General features: G+C 36.9%; 2 protein-coding genes across 2 annotated transcripts in view; one reads left to right on the top strand and one right to left on the bottom strand.

Annotated features, from left to right (window-relative positions):
- Positions 1-6,150: 6,150 nt before the first annotated feature.
- CAPZA3 (capping actin protein of muscle Z-line subunit alpha 3) lies at positions 6,151-9,050 on the bottom strand. Its single transcript, XM_038154936.1, is given in 5 exon segments — positions 6,151-6,216; positions 8,202-8,269; positions 8,272-8,506; positions 8,508-8,725; positions 8,810-9,050. Coding segments are annotated over 5 exon segments (828 nt in total).
- A 226-nt stretch (positions 9,051-9,276) lies between these two features.
- PLCZ1 (phospholipase C zeta 1) overlaps positions 9,277-20,865 on the top strand; it is a 46,573-nt gene continuing 34,984 nt past the window's right edge. Inside the window, exons 1-4 of the mRNA XM_038154935.1 lie at positions 9,277-9,290; positions 9,899-10,049; positions 13,701-13,935; positions 20,528-20,729. Of these exons, the coding sequence (XP_038010863.1) occupies positions 9,277-9,290; positions 9,899-10,049; positions 13,701-13,935; positions 20,528-20,729 (602 nt within the window). The remainder of the gene's footprint in view (positions 9,291-9,898; positions 10,050-13,700; positions 13,936-20,527; positions 20,730-20,865) is intronic.

Raw genomic sequence — 20,865 nt, 5'->3', positions numbered from 1 at the left:
GCAAATAATGCACCCAAGAAAGCATTTCTGCCACTGTTGATAAGAGACTACAGATCTGCATGGAATACTTGAAAATGCATAAATTCTTCACTAATTACATCTTAAACAAACATTTAATATAATTTCAGATTTCACCACATCATACTAATGAGCTACAAACAACTGTCCTTTGACCCAGAGCTTACAGCCCCTGGCAATTTCCTTTCTACTTAGCACATCATGAAGTCTTTAGATGGCAATTTTACAATATGACATGGTTAATAATTTGGTCTTTTAGAAGCAAATGAAATAGAGAATATTCTTCCAGGGAATTGAAATTATCAGGATTATGCTGCCTATGAGGAGCTTAATGAAACAGGAACAGAAGCATCAAAGTCACTTTTGACTGCAGAATTTCATGATAAATATTATATTGAGTTCTTTTCGTTTCTGCTTCAACTTTTTGCTTATAAATATATTGTGCCAATATCAGTAAGAATTAGACATTGGAATTACCTACTCTGCTGCAGGGGTAAATTTGAAAATGCTTTCACCTCTTCTGGTCTGGTCCTATGTGTTCAGAGAATTGCCAGAAGTTCCCTTTATATAGGAAATTCTTCAAATAAATCTTTCTCTTTAAATAAAGTACTGGAAAATCTCAAATTCTAAACTTAAGATCTATGGCAAGCAAAAACCCAAGGTTTTTTCACCTTCATTGTGCACCTAATTACTAATAAAACACTGTGAACTTCATGTATTAACTTTCCCACTAGATAATGGTCAATCACCTCACAGAAATTAAACAGAATTTCACTCTACTGAATCCACAAAAGCAGTATGGAAAGCTTTTAAAATTTTGATTTTATATCTTCCTGGTGCAAAAGAAGTGACCAGAACACAGTTCTTCAGCTAGCTTCAAGCTATGTCAGGAATGATACTAATCTTGCTCCTTTTATGCCCACAAATTGCTCATTTTGTAGAACACATGAGCATTTTCTTACAGTGAAAAAATGAGTTGAGCCACACAGTTGAACCTCCTTAAACTCAGAAGACACTGAACACTCTTACTCAGAACTTAAATGGACAAGGTGCTTCACTCGACTCTTGTGTTTTTGACTAGAGCAAGAATAAATGCAAGAATAAATTTAACTAATGCAAGAATAAATTTAATTTACTGAACTTCTTGCCTTTTAAGAACATTTCTTGATCTAGTAGTATTAATTTAAAGAAAATGAATCAATACATATTATGTTTAAGACAAAAAAAAATTGCAGCAGAATCATGTCAATTAAATTATAAAATAGATTTGAGCAAAGGACTGGAAACTGGTCTGTAGAAAATTTCTTCAGGCAGGTTTAAAGTTCACAGTCAAAAGAAAGGAACATTGCTGTTGTTGTCTGTACCTGCTTTATCAGGTCCTTCATTTTGCATGATCAAATTCAACCAACTGTAGCATCATGGTAGCTATATCATACTACTCCTCCCAGTGGAAAAAGTCACATGATTATAATTAATCAGACAATTAAGTACTTTGTTGAACTGGGACTTGAACAGAGGTGCAAGAAAAGAGCTGAAGGCAAAATAGAGCCTATGCATTTTAATCTTCTCTTTCTCCCCATGAATACTTCATGGGAAATAACAGGTTGTTTTGAAAGAACCTAAATTTAAAGCTCAGTTTGTCCCATAATCTGTATCACACATTTGGCAGCCTATGTAACTTTGATAACAGAAAATAAATTATTGCGCACCAAATACCAAAATGTTAATTATGTTTTTCATTGGCTTCAGATAAATCCATATTTTTGTAATGGATTTAGGCATATGGAACTACAGCCCAGGGGCTGAAACAACAGCTTGGTTCTTGCAGGGCTTACAGATCATAGAAAGCATGTTGTCAATGTGTCTTTAAAATGACCTTTTGATGGAAAGAGAAGGAATGAACTATAGCTGCTCAGTGAATACTTACAGCACTGGATGATAATTACTAAAGGAACTGGTCTGAGCAAGAATATATTAGCAGATAATGTTAATTATTGAAGAAAGAACAACAGAATAAATTTGCATGTAGATGTTAATATGGAAAGCAATGGCACTGAATCTATGTAATGCAGTACCTGAAGCAATCACATTTATTTTATGGACTTGAAAAACTGATGAACAAGAAGGTGACTTCTTACTGCAGATGTGCTTCAGGCATTGCTTCATTAACAATACAAGAATGAATAATAAATACTTCAAATAAGTTGTGCTTCTCATATCTGTCTCTAATGACTGTGTAATTAAAGTAAGTTGAAAATGGGAAGTCTTGTGTGAAATATAGTTCTTAAATAAAATTAATATCTTCAGCGAACTGGAAATGCTTTTTTTCTCAAAAATAATCACAGGGATTTGTAAAAGATATTAACTAATGAACTTGTAAGCGTTGGAAACAAAACCCCACTTTTTCTCATCTGTTGAATGCTATAAAGCAAGAAAGAGAGCATAAGGAAGCTTGATGGCTTGGAACATGCCTGGTTCTAGAGGGAAGTTATCTGTGGTGCCTCAAGATCGATGGAGTCAATGGTACAGAAAGGACAACACAGCTGTTCAAGGCATTTTTTCCATTTGCTCCATCCAATACAAAGTTTAAGGAGTTTTTCCACCTGTGTGAGCCTGATTTCTGAGGGGTGAGCTTCTCAGAGCAAATCTTGTTAACAGTATCTTCAATGTAGGGTAAAAAACCCCAGAACTCTACAACCATGCCCGCTGCCCCCAATATTTTGTTCATCTTCCCTTTTTTTAATCTTGTTTCAGAAACAAAATGTTTCTATCTGAAACCAAAGACATTTATTGAAACCTACTTTTTTGTTTGTTTGTTTTTCACCGAAACCAGTCTCTGGGAGGTTCAGCTGTCACTTCCCCACTCAAAGAGAGGTGGCTTATAGGATTTATATTTTTGTTAACTTCTAGAGGAACTTGGACTCTTTCAGCCATTGAATTCCCATAGTGGGATACATTTCCCAGTATGCTGTCCCAGCCTCCTGTCCCAACTGAATCCCGCATTAAACATTCCCTTCCAAGGGACAGAAATGTGAGTAGGTGGGCAAAACCATATGTAATGGGCATTTCAGCACGTGCCCAGGCACAATGACTGGAGGATTAATGCCAGAAGGGGCCACTGTGACAGTCTCCAGCCATGGACAGGAATGACTGTGAGCACAAACTCACATTTTCATCACAGTTGAATGTGTAGGATTTAGTATGGATTTAGTAACCCAAATCTGAGCATTTGGTAGGCAGGCTGTGTCTCAGAAGTCAGATAACAGTAAAATTACATGAGCAGCACAACGCTCCATGTTTTGTCTTCCTCAGGCTTCTGAACTTCTTGTGTTTAAGAATAAACAAACTGTGTTCTAGAAAAAGCAATGAATAAGTGAGTAAGCAAAGACTTTTGATCCTTTGCTCCCTGCCAGTGAAGATGAGCACACCTAAATAGCTGTAGGCTTGCCAGGGGCTGGTGCACTGATCTGAGATCTGTGTAGGTAGGTCTTGAATCTTTGCAGAAAAAAAAAGCTGTTGTACATGAGAGCACAGCAGTGTGCTTGAGGATGTAGGTTTGTAATTCTAAATTCTAAATTTCTACCAGGATAGAAAATTTCTTGTTTCTTGATGCTTTTTCATTTTGTGAAACAAACTTGCATCAATTATCTGAGAATTTCGTTTGGGATCGTGGCTGCTTTGCACATGTATCCCACATAATTATTTTAATCCCTACCTCAGTTTTTAAAACACAACCATTGCTGTCTCCAATCTAACCTAGACACTGGCCTTCCATTCCCCTGGGAGTGTGTCTCATCTGCAGTTCTGGGGACATACAGGGGGACAGCCCCTAGACAGGTCTCATCTGCAATCTCTGTCACTATCAGCAGACTTTATTAGCATCCCAGGAGCCTAAAAAACCTCAGGATATTAATTTATTCATCTCAGGTATTAATTTAAGGATGTATAGTAGTTCCTTTTTGCATTCAATTATTATTGACTAAATTAATGATCGAATATGGCATGGGAAATATGTTTAAAATAATAATATTATTATTTTAAATATTATTATCATCATCATTACCATCTCTTATTCCCTCAGTTTTTATGGTGATAATTTACTACTACTACTACTACTATTATTATTATTATTATTATTATTATTATTATTATTATTATTATTATTATTGTCTCATTCCTTCAGTTTTGTACAGTGACAATTCCAAAGCCTTTCTATAACAACAGTTATCATAATTTCTCATAACTTTGGAGAATCCCAGGATACTGTGCTTCGAATAGCTCAAAATAGTTATTTTTTGAAACAGTGACTCTTTGAAACCATTCCCCATTTTTTATAACTCTGAAGCTTTCATTAAAAAGGACTATAAAATCCACTGTTTGGGCAGGAATGGCATACTGACATACAGACTTAGAAAATATCTTGCACTTGGCATGTACTAAATCTGCTTTTTCAGATTTATTGAAACATTTTAAACCATTCTTACTGTAGAAGGGAAAATAATCCTTGAATTTAGTCCTACTATAGCTGCAGCATTAATGTGTTGCTTGTTTGAGCTCAGTGACAGAGAGACACTTGACAGAAGGTTCTTTGGATTTCCTTCATTTTTATTTCCTCTGTTTTAAAATCATATTTTCTTTTCTTTCCCACAGTTTGGAAAGGAACGGGGAGTAAGACACACAGTGGAGATTTTAGTACAGACTACAAGCTGGAAGACATAGAACCAAGGTGTTTTGTTTTACAAAAATTGGCTTTTCCATTCCACAAATGAAGCAAAGAAAGAATTTTTGGAAAATTTAAAGAGGAAAACATGAATTTCTTCCAATGACTAGGAATACTGACAGACTTTGCTTTCTGCCAACAGATAACTGGAGTCTTTATTGCCTGTAATAGATTTATCTATCTATTCTGAAACAAAAAAATAAATTAGCTTTAAATTCCACACATATATTTGTAAATGAAATCATTACACTTGTTTCACTGTTTTCATTTTGATAGATTTTCCACCTGCTGTAGTACTAGAAAAACATGAAGCAAACTTTATAATGTGAACATTAAATTTTCAGTCCAAATACTAAGTGTCTTCTCATTTTAATGCAGCTGTAAGCTGGCAATGAAGTCCAAGCTAAACTCTAATGTTACTGGCATAGTAAAAATGAGAATTTTCTTTACAGCAACAATTAATGACAGATTCAAAATTATTATCAGAAATAAAAAATTTCGAGCCAATTTGGCTCAGGTATATTTGTATCAGCTTGGTGATTCCAATGAGTCTGCAAGCCTGAAAATGGAGGAGCAGAGTTTTAACAAAATTCCTGTTTTATTTTGAGAGAAAATTACATCTCTGTGTAAAGCTGTTGTGAACTTCTGGAGTATGTGATCTTCTTGTGACAGAGAGCCATGGCTGCTCAGGAGCAACCCAAGATAAGAAGTACCAAAAGATTCTTGATTATAATGTATTTTTTGCAGGCACAAAGCAAGTTTTACCAGCAGATTTTTATGATTTTAAATAGGACAGAGCTTCAATTCCAGGTGGGCTGTACTCCTGACTGCAATGGAAAACTGCTGCCTGATACAGCTGGGCAACTTGAACTTTTGGTTTTGTTGCAGATATAAATATGCATATATTAGATATGCCAATCCTTCATTTCTTTTGTTAAAATACAGAAATACAGGGAACTAAAAAAAAAAAAAAAAAAGAGAGAGGGATTCACAAGGAGCTACAAGAATGTGAATGGTTTTCAAAGCATTAGAGAGAAAAGGAGGCTATTTTAGGAATAAAGATAATGAAAGCTGGCATGTATTCCCTATGCAACAACAAAAAATCATTTATAGACAGAAAAGCAAGCAGTTGCAACTAAGTCTCAAAGATATTCAGAGCCACAAAAGTGTATAAATAAAAGTTCCCTGCAGTTTTCCATTGGGTTGTACACCTTCAGTTTCTTCTCATAATGTTTATTCTTCCCCAAGTTTCCACTTTCCAAAAGAATTTAAAAAAAAAATAAAAAAATCCAAGCCCATCCTGGAGAATGTAGAGGGAAAATCGAACAAAGCCTGTTTTGTAATTACCTTTTCCAGATTAATTTCATAGACTTGCAAAAAATAAGTGAGCATTTTCAGTCAGATCAGAACATTTATTCTGCTGAAGTTCCATCTTTCTCAGCAGCTTTTGTTGCAGATTCTGGTTTCACGGATTCCCTCTTTTACAGAGGAAGGAAATTGAAAGAAAATGAAAAGTTCATAAAGGTAGACTGATAGACTGATACTGCAATATTAAATGTTTTTTATTATTGCACTCCTTGCTACAGTTTTGCCATATAGAAACAGCATTTTAAAGTAGAGAGAATTTAATTCCACAGAACCAAAAAGTGTATTGCAAAATGCCATATATTTGCATCTCATAAGGCATTGATCTAGTGGAATAAATATTGAAACTGAAAGTAGTTTAACTGTTTAATCTTTTTCATTGTTCTGTATTATTCCCACTTGTTTGTTAGTGTTTAATATTTGTGAAAAAAGTGATTTTTTTTCTAGTCCAGAATCTCTAGTGTTATATCTGTGTTAGCACTTAAATCCATGCCCAGAATTTCTTCTGTTTTTTGTACTGCAGATATAAACTACACTCCCAACAGGCCATCTTCATTATAGCAGCCTGGGTTGCATAACATTTTTAATAAAATTAAGTTTACTTTCAATGAACAAATAATGACATATTGAACCAAATTCCATGTAAAGACAGCTGCTTGCTCATTGAATGGTGTCCAGCAGCAGCACAGGCACTAATGGATTGGTGGGTTGGTGTTGGATGGATCTCAGCAGCAGCTGTGGGGTGAAAAGAGAATGACCCCTAGGTAATGCAGCTCTCTCTGAGGAACCTAGGGAGCACAGAAAATGCTCTCTGTGCTCCATCTTTCTCCCTATTCAACTGCACTGGTTTCTCTGGGAAATTAATTATCATATCCAGGTACATAGAGAAAGGAACCTCCCAAATCAGAGGGCAGTGAGTGATGCAAAATCCTCATTTTCCTTCAAAAGAGTAACCTGAAGATGCCCATTTTTGCACAATGTTTTTTCTCCTTGAAACCATAGCAATGCATAGTTCTTGACAAGACAAGGAAGGCAACCATGGCCAGTCAGCAGTGAATCTCTGAAGCCACAGATGAGTGTTTATTTATAAAGATGAGTATTTACTAAAGGGCACGTTCAACCCATGTGGCACTGCAATTCCCACCAGCCACGATGAACAGCAGCAAAATCTTATGCTCCCATTAAAAACATCTAATATTTGTAAGAATAATGCTTAAATATTCACTATTTCCCCCCAAGTGTAGTGTTTACAGTAGTGCTTGAAGTTAAACTTTGTTTCTGTTGAAACTCTAATTAAAAGTTATGGTTACAGAAAACAGCAAGGATGGTAGGCATTTGTAATAATTTGTGACAAGTGTTAGGAAATAATCACTATCACAGTTTGAAAGTAAACCAAAATCCCATGCATTCCTTTGGCCTTTGTGATAAGTACTGGGAGAGAGGGAGTAGCATTACTTTATTCTTTGATGCTGCAGCATTCAGCCTACATCCCTGGTCAGTCCTGAAATATCTTCTGCACTATATATAAGAAATTTATTCCTCCTGATCTTCCTTTTGTTCATGTGCCTGTGTTAGGCATTCAGAGATAAATACACAAGCAAAGCCTGAAGGCGGAATTTACAGGAGTTCTGTAGCAGTGAAAGAAATCTAGATAGTATGTCCCAATATCTTTGCTGCTCTACCTTACCAACTTCCTTAAAATCAATGTTTCATTTGGTGTTATGTTACATAAGTGAGTAGTTTTTGGTAATTTTGGTTAAAATTACAAAAGAAGATAAGAATTTGCTTACTATCTCACCTGTGGCACTGTGCTGCCTTTGACATTTTGACCATTACTGGTAAAGTACTTGAAAAGTACATGAAGAAAGTGGAAAAAAAAAAAAAGACCAAAAAAACCCCCAGATTATTTCCAGTCACTGCAGACCTGAATTATTTTTAAAGTGGTGATTGACTGATGGAAGTCTCTGTACTCTCCTGAGTGATCCAGAAAAAAATCAATTAAACAACTCCATTTTGTCTTTCCCCCCTGTTTTTTATTTAGGCCATCATAGCAAAGATAGTATTTCAGCAAGCATTGAGGCACTTCAGCATTGGAGACCTTGATGTTCAGATGCTGATCATTCCATAGTTTATTCCAGTCCATAAAAGTGTGAGTAACAGGGAATTCCTTGACAGATTTTTCCCCCATACATCCTCTGACAAAACCTGAATGTTTTCCAGAATGCCAATACAAAACTTGTTGTCCTCGGCTTTCACAAGTTTCGTAAAACCTGTGGCAAACTGCCTTTGGTCTGTCACATTTAGAGTCTCACTCAGCCTTGCTGACAGCTACATGGAAGCTGGCAAATTGAAGTAATTTGCCTGGAGAAGAATCCCTGCAAAATGAGTGGGAAATGGGAAATGGAGTAAGGGCGAAAGTCCAGTCTGATTTCCAAAAGCTGTCCCAGTGATTTGAAGGCTGATACTGGTGTGCCTCAAAGCATGAGGCACATGAGAGCAGCTTCCTCAATATCTTCTTGCCAGGAGGACAGCGTGGACATGGACAGCTGCTCTTGCCCAGGCTGGTTTTGAGGACACAGCAGCTCCCTGCAGGGAAATGGCAACTTGGATGGCCTCCCAGCCCTTTGGGGTGGCCTTCCAGCCATTTGGGTTAGCTTTCCAGCCCTTTGGGGCGGCCTCTCACCGTTCCCCAACATCCACCCTCACCCCATGCCGTGGAGCCGGCTGGTTCCCCAAGGCCCAAAGAAGGGATTTCCCCCCAAGCTGCTGCAGTGGGTTGGTAGCACGCTGCTCCTGGTTTTTTGGGGGAAGATGTTCTGGTGACCTCCTGCCTCACCAGCTTGTCACCTTGCACCAGAGCAAAGAGACCTCTGGCCAAAAGCTGGCCTAAGTCCCCAGGGGGACGTTGGCACTGTTGGCTGCAGAAGGCCTGCTCGGCCTCACGCATCTCCTGCCTTGGGGTGTGGGCTATCCTGAGGGTGGGAGATGGCGGATGAGGGCAGGGCCTGGGAGGCGCTTTGAAGGCACACGATGGTGGCAGGGCGCGGGGGCGGTGGCAGGAAGGGGCCTGTGCTGGTTGCCTGTGGTTTGTGACATCACCAGAGCGGCGCTGCAGCGACACTGGAGGGATGGGGGGGCGAACGTTCCATGGCACTCCAACAGCGCACAGGGGCATGAGGAGCCCACGGTGAGCCCAAGCGAGGGCTGGCAATGCCACTCCGGTGAGGGGGCTGGAGCACAGCCACCATGGAGGAGGAGAGATATCCTTTTTCTCTGCTGCCTTCTCCTCCTCCTCTCCCCTCCCTGCCCTGTGACAGCTGCCATTGGGGCCGCCCGACGTGTCTGTTTCTCCTCAGGCCTCAAGATGGCCTGGGCACGCAGGAGGGAGGCAGGGATGGCCTGGGGCAGCCAGTCCCGTCAGCCAGGGCCAGTTGATAAGGTTTGGGGGGGCACAGTGCTGGGGGCACTCATTCCTTGGTGTTTCTCGGCATTTCCCGCCATTCCCTGCCACTGCTGAGTCCCCTCAGCCTCCCAACATTTCCCTCCTCTCACTCTCACCCCTTTCTGCACCCTGAGCACCTCTGATCTTCTTCAAACCCTCCCTTTGGCCCTTCTGGTCACTGAGGACAGAGCAGAAATCTCTTCCTGCACACCTCAGGGCCTGCTGGATTCTCACAGGTCAGAAGACAAGGATGTTTTAGAGTATGAGAAAAGGAAAGCACAATCTTCTTAGGTTTAACAAAATTAAACTCCTCCCCCTTGTCCTCCCCATTAATGGGCAATTTCATGGGCCAGAACCTTCCTTAACCTCACGTCTCATACGTGGTTTTGGAATCTCATTCGAAATGATTTCCAGACTGGGAGTATTAATTTAGAAGGTTGCAAGAGGCTGCTTGATAAACTGAAAATAAAGTTTCGTGATGACCATTTAAGACATATTTACAAGGTAAGGTGTATGTACATTAAGCAATTAACAGTTTAGAAGTTCAGTTACACACATCATATATTTGCTGACTTTTTTCAAGTTAATTTTTTGGGAAATGTATTTTGTGCTAGGGTGGTCTGCAAAATCAGCAAAGAATTTTCCTCCTCCAGGTCTTTTGTTTCTGTGTAAAACAGATAACCCAGGGCTTGCATCCAAATCACAATCACTCAGGTTGGAGAATGCTTCTAAGATCACTGAGTCCAACCACTAGTACATTGAAAAGTGCACCTCTAAACCTTGTCCCTAAGCACCACATCTACAGGTCTTTTAAATACTTTCAAGGAATGGTGACTCAGACACTTCCCTGGACAGCCTGTTCCAATGCTTGACAACATCAGTCTTGATTCCCAGCTTTTTTTTTTTTTGTAACATGACCACACTTGAGAAAACTTGAAGCATTCTGGTTTCATCTGATTCAGCTTCTTCTGTGATCAAGCTAACGAGCCCAGACGTGCCTGTCTGATGCTGGGCAAAGCCATGAGAGCAACTTCCTCAAAATCCTCTTGCCAGGAGGACAACTTGGTCTTGTCGGAGCTGCTCAGGCTTTAGATCCAGCACACATTCATTCTGTTCTCCACCACACCTCTCCTGTAGTATTTAAGAGGTGTGCCTGAATGGATGTGAATTGCACTCCAGGGAAAGGATTTGGCCTTGACATGTGGCAGTGTTTAAGAGATTTCCATGAAGGTTACATGATACAGCTTGAAACTGGACTTAATAAGTTAATTTAGTGTAGGCAAGCAAACTACTGCCAAGCAGATCTTGTCCCAGTGTGCAAATACTACAAAACTGTGTGCCTTGGCACATGCTGGGTGTACATTTTCTTCATGTAATGACTCAAAAGATGTAAGATTTTCCCTTTTACCTAATTTTTTCCCCCAAAACAGCTGTCTGGTAATGCTGTTTCCCTAAGGGAATGAAATCTAAATCTAAATCTAAATCATCTAAATTTATTTATTTACACATTTTTATATATGATTCTTTTGAGAATGTTGCAGCCAGCTGGCTGATTCTGTCCTGATTTGGCAGAGGATAATTAACTATGGCAAGTCAGAAACTTTTAGGTCATGAGAAGGAAGGCACTAGGTTTTCTTCACCCTGTCTTCCTCTCTCATTGTTGTAAAGCCAAGGTAAAACCAGCAGCATGAGCTCAACCCTAGCTGGAGAGGCTTCCTGTGGTTTTTGAACTTGCAAGGAGATATTTGCCAACCTAGAGAACCTCTTGAGAATTTAAAAATACTTCTCACTGATTCCTCTCTCTTCCCCCTACTTTGGTTTCTGGCAGAAATTTGAGAGTGATGGTCAGCTGTGGGTAGAGAAGAGAGGAATTATTTGAGGGAAGTGAGCTGCAAAGAACAATTCTGATCTAGCTGTATTTATCAACCTCCCATACCCAATAGCCTGATCTAGTTATTTGTAGCAGTACTGATAGGTGTTCTTTGCTATTTGAGAAAGATTTACAGGTGTTCAGTAGTTTGGGGGGCTCAAATATTTAATCAGTGTAATAACATGTGCAAATTCAAAGCATTCTGGAAGGGAATCTCACTGACATCATTGTGAGTAACTATGCATCAGCAGTTAATCTAATGGTTATACCCAGCAAAATACATTTTATAGAAAACTAATTTTAAGGAATAATTTGCTTTTTTCTTCTTATTTGTTCTCTTTGAGTTCGTTTTACTGTAATACTCTTTCACTGTAATAGTCTTTCAATATAAACATTAAGGTTTTAAGGAATAATAAATTTTCATATAATTTCTCTCAAGACTCTTTGCCTCTTCTTTTTCTGAACAGCAAGGACTTGATGTGCATTAATAAAAATAGAAATGACCAAAAACTACACCCAAAAGTTGTAAGAATATATTTTTATAATGACATGATTTTTATCACTTTAATTTGGAGAGCTCTCTTGTGTAGTTCTATTGCTTGTATTTCATCAAAAGGCAACTAAAATAGAAACTTTATTTTTTTGCCCAGCTTCTCTTTGTGCCAGTAACTAAGTGAACATCTTCCAAGTCCTGATAGACTGTTTATTTCCAAAATAAGTTGGTATTTTCTTTTCCTGCTTAATGGTTATGAGCAAATTTGCTGTATTGTTAAGAACATTAAAAATTGGATTGAAGATATCAACCTTAGAGGGGGAATTTTTCAGCAGTAATGAAATGTGTATAATTAGCATTTGTACAGAAATATTTTCTTGCTTGTGATTTCTGTTAAAAATCATTATTATTCTCTTTCACAAACTCAAAGCAAATACTGAAATACTGATTTGTAAGATCTTTTCACTGGAACCCCTCATGAAATTTAATTTTGTACTTGTTTTAGTTATCTAATATATTTTTACTCCTATTGTTTTACTTATTCAGAAGTACAGTAGGAACTGTACTGTGTAGGAAGGAACTGGCAGTGGATCATTAAATTTTAGGTTTTGTGCTATGGCTTCAAAACCAATCTAATTTATCAGTAATGCAAAATCTTGCTCAAAGAGCAGCCAGAGCTCAAGTAAGCAATTTCCTGTTTATAGAGACTTTGGTGGAAGCCAACCCAGCCATTGTAAGTGCCATGCTTTGGATGCTGGAACTTGGCCTCTTTGGTAGTTTCCGTTTAAGCAGCCAACAATTAGGAATTTTCATCAGCTTACCATGATGATCACTGAGGCAATGGATTGCCATTTGTTTGTGATTTTTGTGAGCAATTTTGTCAGCAGATTTCTCTTAATTTGGCAACCTTTAAGAATTATTCAGGCTAAAATGTTACAAACATTTATATTTCGCATGCAGTTGCTTATTTTGAATAGAAAATTTTAAAGGAAAAATGGAATTGTTAAACCTGAGAAAAACACAAAAGGCAGAAATGGAAAAAAAATATTATTCTACTCAAATTCTTTTGCCATTTTAGCTTTTCTTTTGGCTTTTATACTGAAACACTGAAATTAATTACTATGCTAACATTTTGTGAGCTCTATGAAAACAAGCTTGCAATTCAAGAATTCTGAAAGTGTGAATAACTAATCTAACTTAAACATTCTGGCTTGTTCAGAATAGAACATGATGTCATAGGTTATTATAAAATATTGTCTTCAAATTTTAATAGTGTTTCTTATTTGAAGTGTTATAAGACTTGGATCTCTTGAGAATTTGGTCATCCTTATTTCATTTTTAAGATTACTGGTTGCTGGTTTTATATGCAAATTTCACTGACAGTATTACAATTTGGTGTAAATAGATGTTGGAGAGGTATTATACTAAATATATTTTCCACTTGATAAGTTTTATGCTGCACATTTGTTTTAATGCATAGCATTTCAGAGATTTTCTACAATGTGTTCTAGTATTAAAAATGCAATAAATCTAAATTTATTGTACTTATTTAGATGCTAATTATGTCACATGGTCCATTTTACTTTATATAAAATATTTGTAGCACACAAAGTGTAATCTAAAAGTTGAAGAGTGTAATCTGATTGTAGTCACTGTTGCCTGAGGATTCTTCCATGATTCTTACTCCTATGGTCAGTTATAAAAAATGTTTGGTAGATTATTTTGTATATATGAATATTGTTTTATTGATTTTTAAAAAAAAATTATTTTGGTTGCTTTTTTTTTTCCTCAGAAAACCACTGACAAACAGCCAGGAGAAATAATTACTATGGAGGACTTCAGAGCAATTTATCGAGCTCTTGTGCACAGACCTGAATTTGAAGAACTATTCAAGGCTTACTCAACAGATGGCAACATTCTACCTGATGGCCAGCTCCTGAAATTTCTTGCAAAAGAACAATTTCAAACTGAAGCTAATGAAATAACTGCCTTAGAAATTATTATGAAGTATGAACCAGTTGATGAAGGTATGGACAGTTAAAATATTTGATTTCTAGCTCTGATTTATTGTGCTTCTCTCAATGACTGTGTTTTGCAAAACCTCATATCTTTATTTATTTTAAAACATGTCTTTTCATCTATTTATTGTTTTTTCTTCCTGTGTTTCAATTTATTTTCATTTTTCTCCCTTTTCTGCTGTCTTATTTTTTCTTTTTATTTCTTTGTATTTTTTTTCCTAGCCCTTCTATAAATTCTGTCCTTCAGCTCATTACAAACCTTTTTCAATTTGTTTTTTCTTAAGGTTCTTCTCTGCCATTGTTCTGGTCTGCTTCTTACACTGTCCTCTCTCCCTTGAGTCATTTAGTGACAATGCAAGGCTTCAGACAAGACTTTGATGTCCCTCTGACTCCCTTGCAGAAGCACTGTGTAAGATTTTCAGAGGTGCCTGGTCGCCCTTTCTGAATCCCTAGAACTCTGAGATGAAGAGGGGTTCAGAAATCACTGACACGTTCTTCACCTATTTAAAGGTGCCTCAAGTTGGGGTGTAACACTTCTGAGCTTCACTGATTTCAACTTGGGGCAAAATTTACCAAAAATTGCAAAATTTACCCCAAAATTTACCAAATCACTGAGCTATGAAAAGGATATAGCTGCATTTTGTTGGAAGCTGTTATTTTATTCAGTGGAGTGTGTTTAATTATTTAATTTCCTTGGTTCCCAGTCTTTGAAAATGGGTGGAATTGATAACTGGTTAAGAAAAAGAAAAAAAAAAACAAAAATACAAGGGGAAAATATTTTTTCTGGGATAAAACCCCAGGTTTTCTATGCTGATCTGGTGTGGAAGAAGAAAATGGAAAATGTCACTTTTTCAATGAGAAACAGAGAACTTTTGGTGTTTCATTAAGAAGCACTTACTGTCCAGTAATAGCTGCAAAACACGTGACTCCTTATGCCTTTGCTCTTTGAGGCTGCTTTTCAAATTTGACTGTACTTTATTGAACATATTCTACTCTTGCAGAGGAACTAATGTTTATTAATTGTACAAGTTACCAGTTTAAAAGCTTCCTTTTACTTTGTGTTGCCTATTTTGATGGGAAAGTTAAAAGCTATAACACAGTTAAACGATGAAAAATCTTCAGTCCATTGGAAAACATCAGCTGATGTTTCTATAGGTTTAATTTGGTATCTGGTTTAAATTTCAGATGCTGAGCCAAATTCTTGTTTGTTTCTTCACCTGTGACAAATTTGTTTGTCTCATAATTGGAAGTAATCTTGCTGAACAAAATAATCTCTGTATTGTTCATGCTCCTTTGAGTGAATTCAAACTCCCACTCAGACAAATTTATTGAAAAGTTCCAGTGATGATTGACATGAGAGATGATTCATATGGTATTGTGATAGACCATTTTGTGCAACTGTCATTCTGAATTTGCTACAGAGCATTCTTCATCAGGATGATCTGTTGGACTCATCTGTCACCCTTGCCCTGTGCTTTACAGAGAGGGAAAAGGGCAGGTTTTGACACTTGATGGACAGGTTTGCTAATAGTAATGACCATTCTCTCATCAATGTGATAGCACTGGTATGTCAAGATTAAAACAATTAAGATGAAAAAAAATGACTACATTTTACATATACATTAAATACATCCATTTATGGCATTTAGTGTATCCCTAACATCTGTGCAGAGAGATTTCCAAATATTATTAGGCCAGATAACTCTGAATTTACTCTCTGTGGGTACTGCAGCTAGTTCAGGAATGAATTACTCTTTCATTTTTATTATACAATTCAAATGCTTAATGTCAAAATGCTACACTAGCAGATTTTTTTCATGTGTGTGCTAAAAGCTTGCATTTTTGGCAGAAAGAGCCATTTCTATGGAATTGATCACAAAATATGAATATGTGATTCACACCTGACAGTTGTGTCTTACTAACACCCAAATTTCAGTTTTGTTCTTCCCAAACACCCCATTATCAGCCCATTTTACTATTAGCTTTGAATGGAAGCTTTGACTCATTAAATGAGATTAAAGAAAACATGCCAACTAAATGCATTTTTTTTAAGCTTAGTATATATGTCTTTTTAAAAAATACTTCTCATTTACATGGGTAGGATTAGAGGCAGAGTGAGGATAAGAAGGTGCATCACATTATTATTTATAATGTAGTGCCATTCAAAGACTCTACTCCTGCCTGTTTTACTGCTAGGCAATACAAAAACAGGGCAAAAATGCAATCCTGGCTTAAAAAACCAGCTTGCTTTGTAAATAACAATACAAGCCTGGTGCATCTGTCAGATAAGGACTTTGAGTAATCCAGAATATGTTTGTGAGGCAAAATACTATTTTCAGTTTATTCCTAGTATATACAGTCATGAGGGTTTTTTTTGGGTTTTTTTTTTGTGCATGTGTGTGAGAGACAGAGCAGGATGCAGAGCATAAATTGGCAGAAGAGAGCATTTGATCCCATTGGCCAATGTAAAACAAACTTAATAAAGCAGACATCTCTGCCAAATTCCTCCAGATTTCATAAAAAATCATGTGAAACAAGAAAGATGACAAAAATCTCAACAAAGACAATGGCTGTGGCTGGATTCGTGAGGCACAATAGTTCAGATGTATGAAAGGGTGTGTAAATATCCAGTCTTATCCAGTTTCAGGGAAAATTTTAAAAAGAAGGGGATTATGAGATACAAGACCTTAGGAAACTGAACTGAGCTGTTCAGATAGATACTTTATTCCAGCATGCACCAGTTATAGGTGTGAGTAAGGTAGAAAAAAACCTCCTAGAATATAAACTCAGAGAGGAATAGGAATAACTGTATTTTTACTTTAGTCAAGGAAATACTTCTCTCTTTACTGTTCCCTTAGAGCGTGAATGTTTCATTGTGTTGTAAAGTAGTCAAATTTCATAGTATGAAATTCAATTTGATGATGTTTCTACCTGACTTTTAATAATGATTGAAAGCTTCCTCCTTCCAGTATAGCAGAGGAACACCCTGGTCTCTGATTGCAAGTATTTTTCATGAGTTTCCCCCTAAAATTCCCAGGAAATATATCTGTACCCACTTCGCTATCTCTGGGGGCCAAGTAACACAGACATTTAATTACTGATTTAGCTTTTAGGAAACAAAGAGCCCACACAGACATTTAAAACCATGGGAAAAAACCTTTCTCCCTATTTCCTAGTCTCAAATTCAGTTCAGGCTCTTCTCTTCCCCACTCCCCAGCCTCTACCTCAGCCCAGAAGGCTGCAGGTTGTACTCAGACCCTCCAGGAGGAAACAGGTCTTGCAGGAGGCTCTGGCCAGTGCAGAATGATTTCTTACTTGTTTTCTCTGCTTCAGTGTGGATACTCTACAGGCCTTCAGGGCAGCAAACATCTTATGAAAGTTTCCAATTTTTTCTTTCCAAAGAGGAAGAAAAATACTTTCAAAGATGTTCCAAGATAAATACGAAAGCAGAATGTTATAAACACTGAAAATGATGTATAATGCACTCAGAGTCTTTCAAATACTCAGGTTGTATCCATAATTCCTCTCTGATGTGACAGTATTTGCATATATGGCAGAGCTGGAGTTTACCTTAACAGGAGGAATGAGAAAAATATTTTTTTCCTAAATCAGATTTAAAAAAATCCAAACAATATGAAAGAATATTGCTAATAAAATGAATTCCACACTATCCAAAAGAGGAGGGCAAGAAAAAAATAGGTGAACTTTGTGAACAGAAAGAGGCAACGAGAAGACAGAAATCTTTTCTTACAAGGAATGGATATGTGTGTGCACACTAACTACTGCTAAAAGGTCCTAATGGAGAAAAAGACTGAGGTTCCTCTGGGGGAGAAATGTAAGGCCTTGATGAAAGTCTTTTCACTGTGGAATAGTTATGGAGATGAATTCCCATTCCCTTTAATGGAGAAGCAGAAAATGTCTGTAAATGGTCAGGAAATAGTGTGACTGGGCTATTCCTCAGAAATGTAAGGGCCTGTAATAAGCCCTGTAAAAATACAAAGATTTTTAGTCTGTTGATTGGAGACATGAGCTGAATGTTTTTCTGAAGTCCACGAGCTTACATATTGACTAACAAAACAATGCTAGATGTTCATTTTTGGGGGATTATGCTCATCAGCATATTTGCATAAACATTAATTTCTCTTGAGAATATTGCAGTTAACTTTTGTCGATGACAAGAACAGCCAGGAAAACATCATAAATAATTCAGAAAAAAAAAGCAGGACTTTGAAAAGCTGGTATTTTTCACTAACTTAATAAATAAATGCAGTAAAGGTAAGAATTGTTAGAAAATAAAAAATGCACACGTGCACACACACACTCTCACACACACAAATAGTTACTAGCTCTACTTGTAATTGCTCAGAGAAATACATAGACCATGAAAAACAAATTAATCAGAAATGAAATCCAGACAGTTCATGTAATTCATTATAGGCAAAGCATACAGGATGAGTGTATCCTGTTTTAAGTAACATAAAAAAATTCAAAATGATTTTTAAAGATCCAGAAAGTAGAAACTGAATCCAATTGTTACAAGTACAGAACAATATAACACGGGCATGTGGATAAATCTAAGTCAAGATACGAAATAGAATACTCTTTCCAAGAGTCATCGGGGTGGCAAGAAGTCATCCTGCCAATCTCTTAGTTAAAAGACCAAAGAAATTCCTCTGTAAGATTATTAAGCTGAGTAAGATCTCAGGCAAAAATATGGATGAAACAGGGTAGGACCTTCTTAAATGATGTAATCAGGTCAGTGAGGACAGGTTGACAAATCCAAGTTCTTAGAAATTGACTGTAACAAGCTTGGCTAATACAAGTCAAAGGTTACTTTTGAAAATAGGGGGCAAATGAATGATGAATTGAAAGAATGGAAAAGATCCAATATAATATCTATTTTAGAAAGGGAACATCCAAGAAACTAGACACTGTCCATTGCTGGAAAAAAAATGGAGCAAATAATAAATATATAAACCCCTCTAAAATGGTAAAGGTGAGTAGCAGTTTGAAGAAATAGTATCCTGTTATCTCCTGTGAAAGAATAACAGCACTGCTGGAGAGCAGAAAAATGAAACTTATCAGCAATCTGAAACAGAAAGATGCCTGGGCTCGGATTTGTTTTTGTGGAAAGCGCTGGAATGAGGGAAGTGTGAGAGCAGTTTTCATCAGTGGAAGAGTGTGGAAAAAGAGGAGAGGAATAAGACCAAACTGAACAAATATTTTGGACAGTAAGAGAGTTTCAGGGTAAACTTCTGTTTCCTAATAATGGAAAATTTCCTGACAATAACTTATTTAGCTGTTGAAATGATTTTACTGGGTTATCTGTGGATTCTTGATCAACGGAAGTGTGGAAGAATATTTTGAGGAAGACTTCTGGCAGGAGTAACAATGGTGAGGCGAATGCATGATTGATGTCTGGATGGCCTTCTGTTTTTCTTTATCATTGTAAAACATTGCAAGTTTTCTAGCTCAAACACCTGTGTAATTGAGAAAGAATTATTTTCTGTAAATTCTCATTCAGGTGTAAAACTTTCCCTCTGTCACACCCCAAAGATTGATAATAGCAATTCTAACTTGTACATTCTGATTCTTACAGCTGTAGAATTACCAGGGCAGAAAAGGGGGTTTTCCTGCAGGTATTTCCAGTCCTCAACTCTGTATACATTGACTTCTAAATTATTGTTAGCATAAAATAGTCTTGGATTATTTACTGCTTGTTCACTGCTGACCTGCTTTGGTGATAATAAAGTTATTTTAGAGTAAGAACTGGGCAAAATTCCTCACTAATTCAAACTCTGTTTTGAAGCAAAGCTGACTTTTGAGATTATATCATTTATTGTATTATTTGTCATATTTTGAGATTATATCATTATATCATTTACCAAATGAGTGCATTTGAAACAGGACATTGGGAGCAGTAGCTGGCAGTGTAATGGCTCTGTTTGCCATTAAATCAGTCAAAAGCAGAACAAATCACTGGTATGGACTCAATTAGTTCATTCTATTTTAAATGTAGTACTGTAATAAGCTTGGTTTTCAATTCATCTGTGTGGGCAGTTATTTCTTTTGTTAAGATGCTATTTTTATTTCAAATATTTCTAAACATAATTTGATCAGCATTTATCTGGAATTTTCCACCTCTGGGGAAGATGTTTAGTGCTAGTTTCTGCAAGATTATATTGATAATTCTGTCTGAATTTTGAGAACAATCCTGGTTGTCTTAAAAGAAATAAGAATATTCTCTTAGCAAATTGCCTGTCATGTTACTTTACAAAGTAAACAACAAATATTTTACTTTATATTAAATCAGGACTACTGAAAACTCTTCTTACTGCTGTCCATAGAAGAATAAAAGCGTCAAAACACATTTATTTCCTCTCAGAAGTTTGAACCACAGCAATTCAGCTCCAGAGTCACATGTATCTGATTTTTGAGTTATTTATACATTTGTTATGAATTTTAAAATTGCAGGAAAGTGTTGTGCTGTGTAACCTTTAGCAGTGTTCAGAACAGGCTATTAAAAATTTCAGAAAGTACATAGATATAAACATCAGAGGGGCTTTGTGACAGAGATGTTTTTCCTTTTGTTTTTGTCCAGTGAGGGAGAAAAGGCAGTTGACATTTGAAGGATTTATAAGGTACCTGAACTCAGACGACTGTTCAATATTTAAAAGCCAGAACAGGAGAGTCTACCAAGACATGACCCAGCCATTGTGTGACTATTTTATTTCATCTTCTCACAACACCTACTTGACAGGTGACCAACTAGTGGGAGCCAGTGATTTGTGGGGATATACCAGGTATTTAGACATTGTTTTTTAATATTTTAAACATTCTTTGGCTTTTTTTAAATGAATACTAAGTCACATACAATCCTACTTGGCAATAAGGGACAAAGCCATCAAAGATACAAGTTGAAAATGTGAGAGTGGTATT

This window comes from Motacilla alba, chromosome 1A (genome assembly GCF_015832195.1).
Source record: "Motacilla alba alba isolate MOTALB_02 chromosome 1A, Motacilla_alba_V1.0_pri, whole genome shotgun sequence".
Classification (NCBI taxonomy): domain Eukaryota; kingdom Metazoa; phylum Chordata; class Aves; order Passeriformes; family Motacillidae; genus Motacilla; species Motacilla alba.
This window is presented reverse-complemented; position numbering and strand designations above follow the sequence as displayed.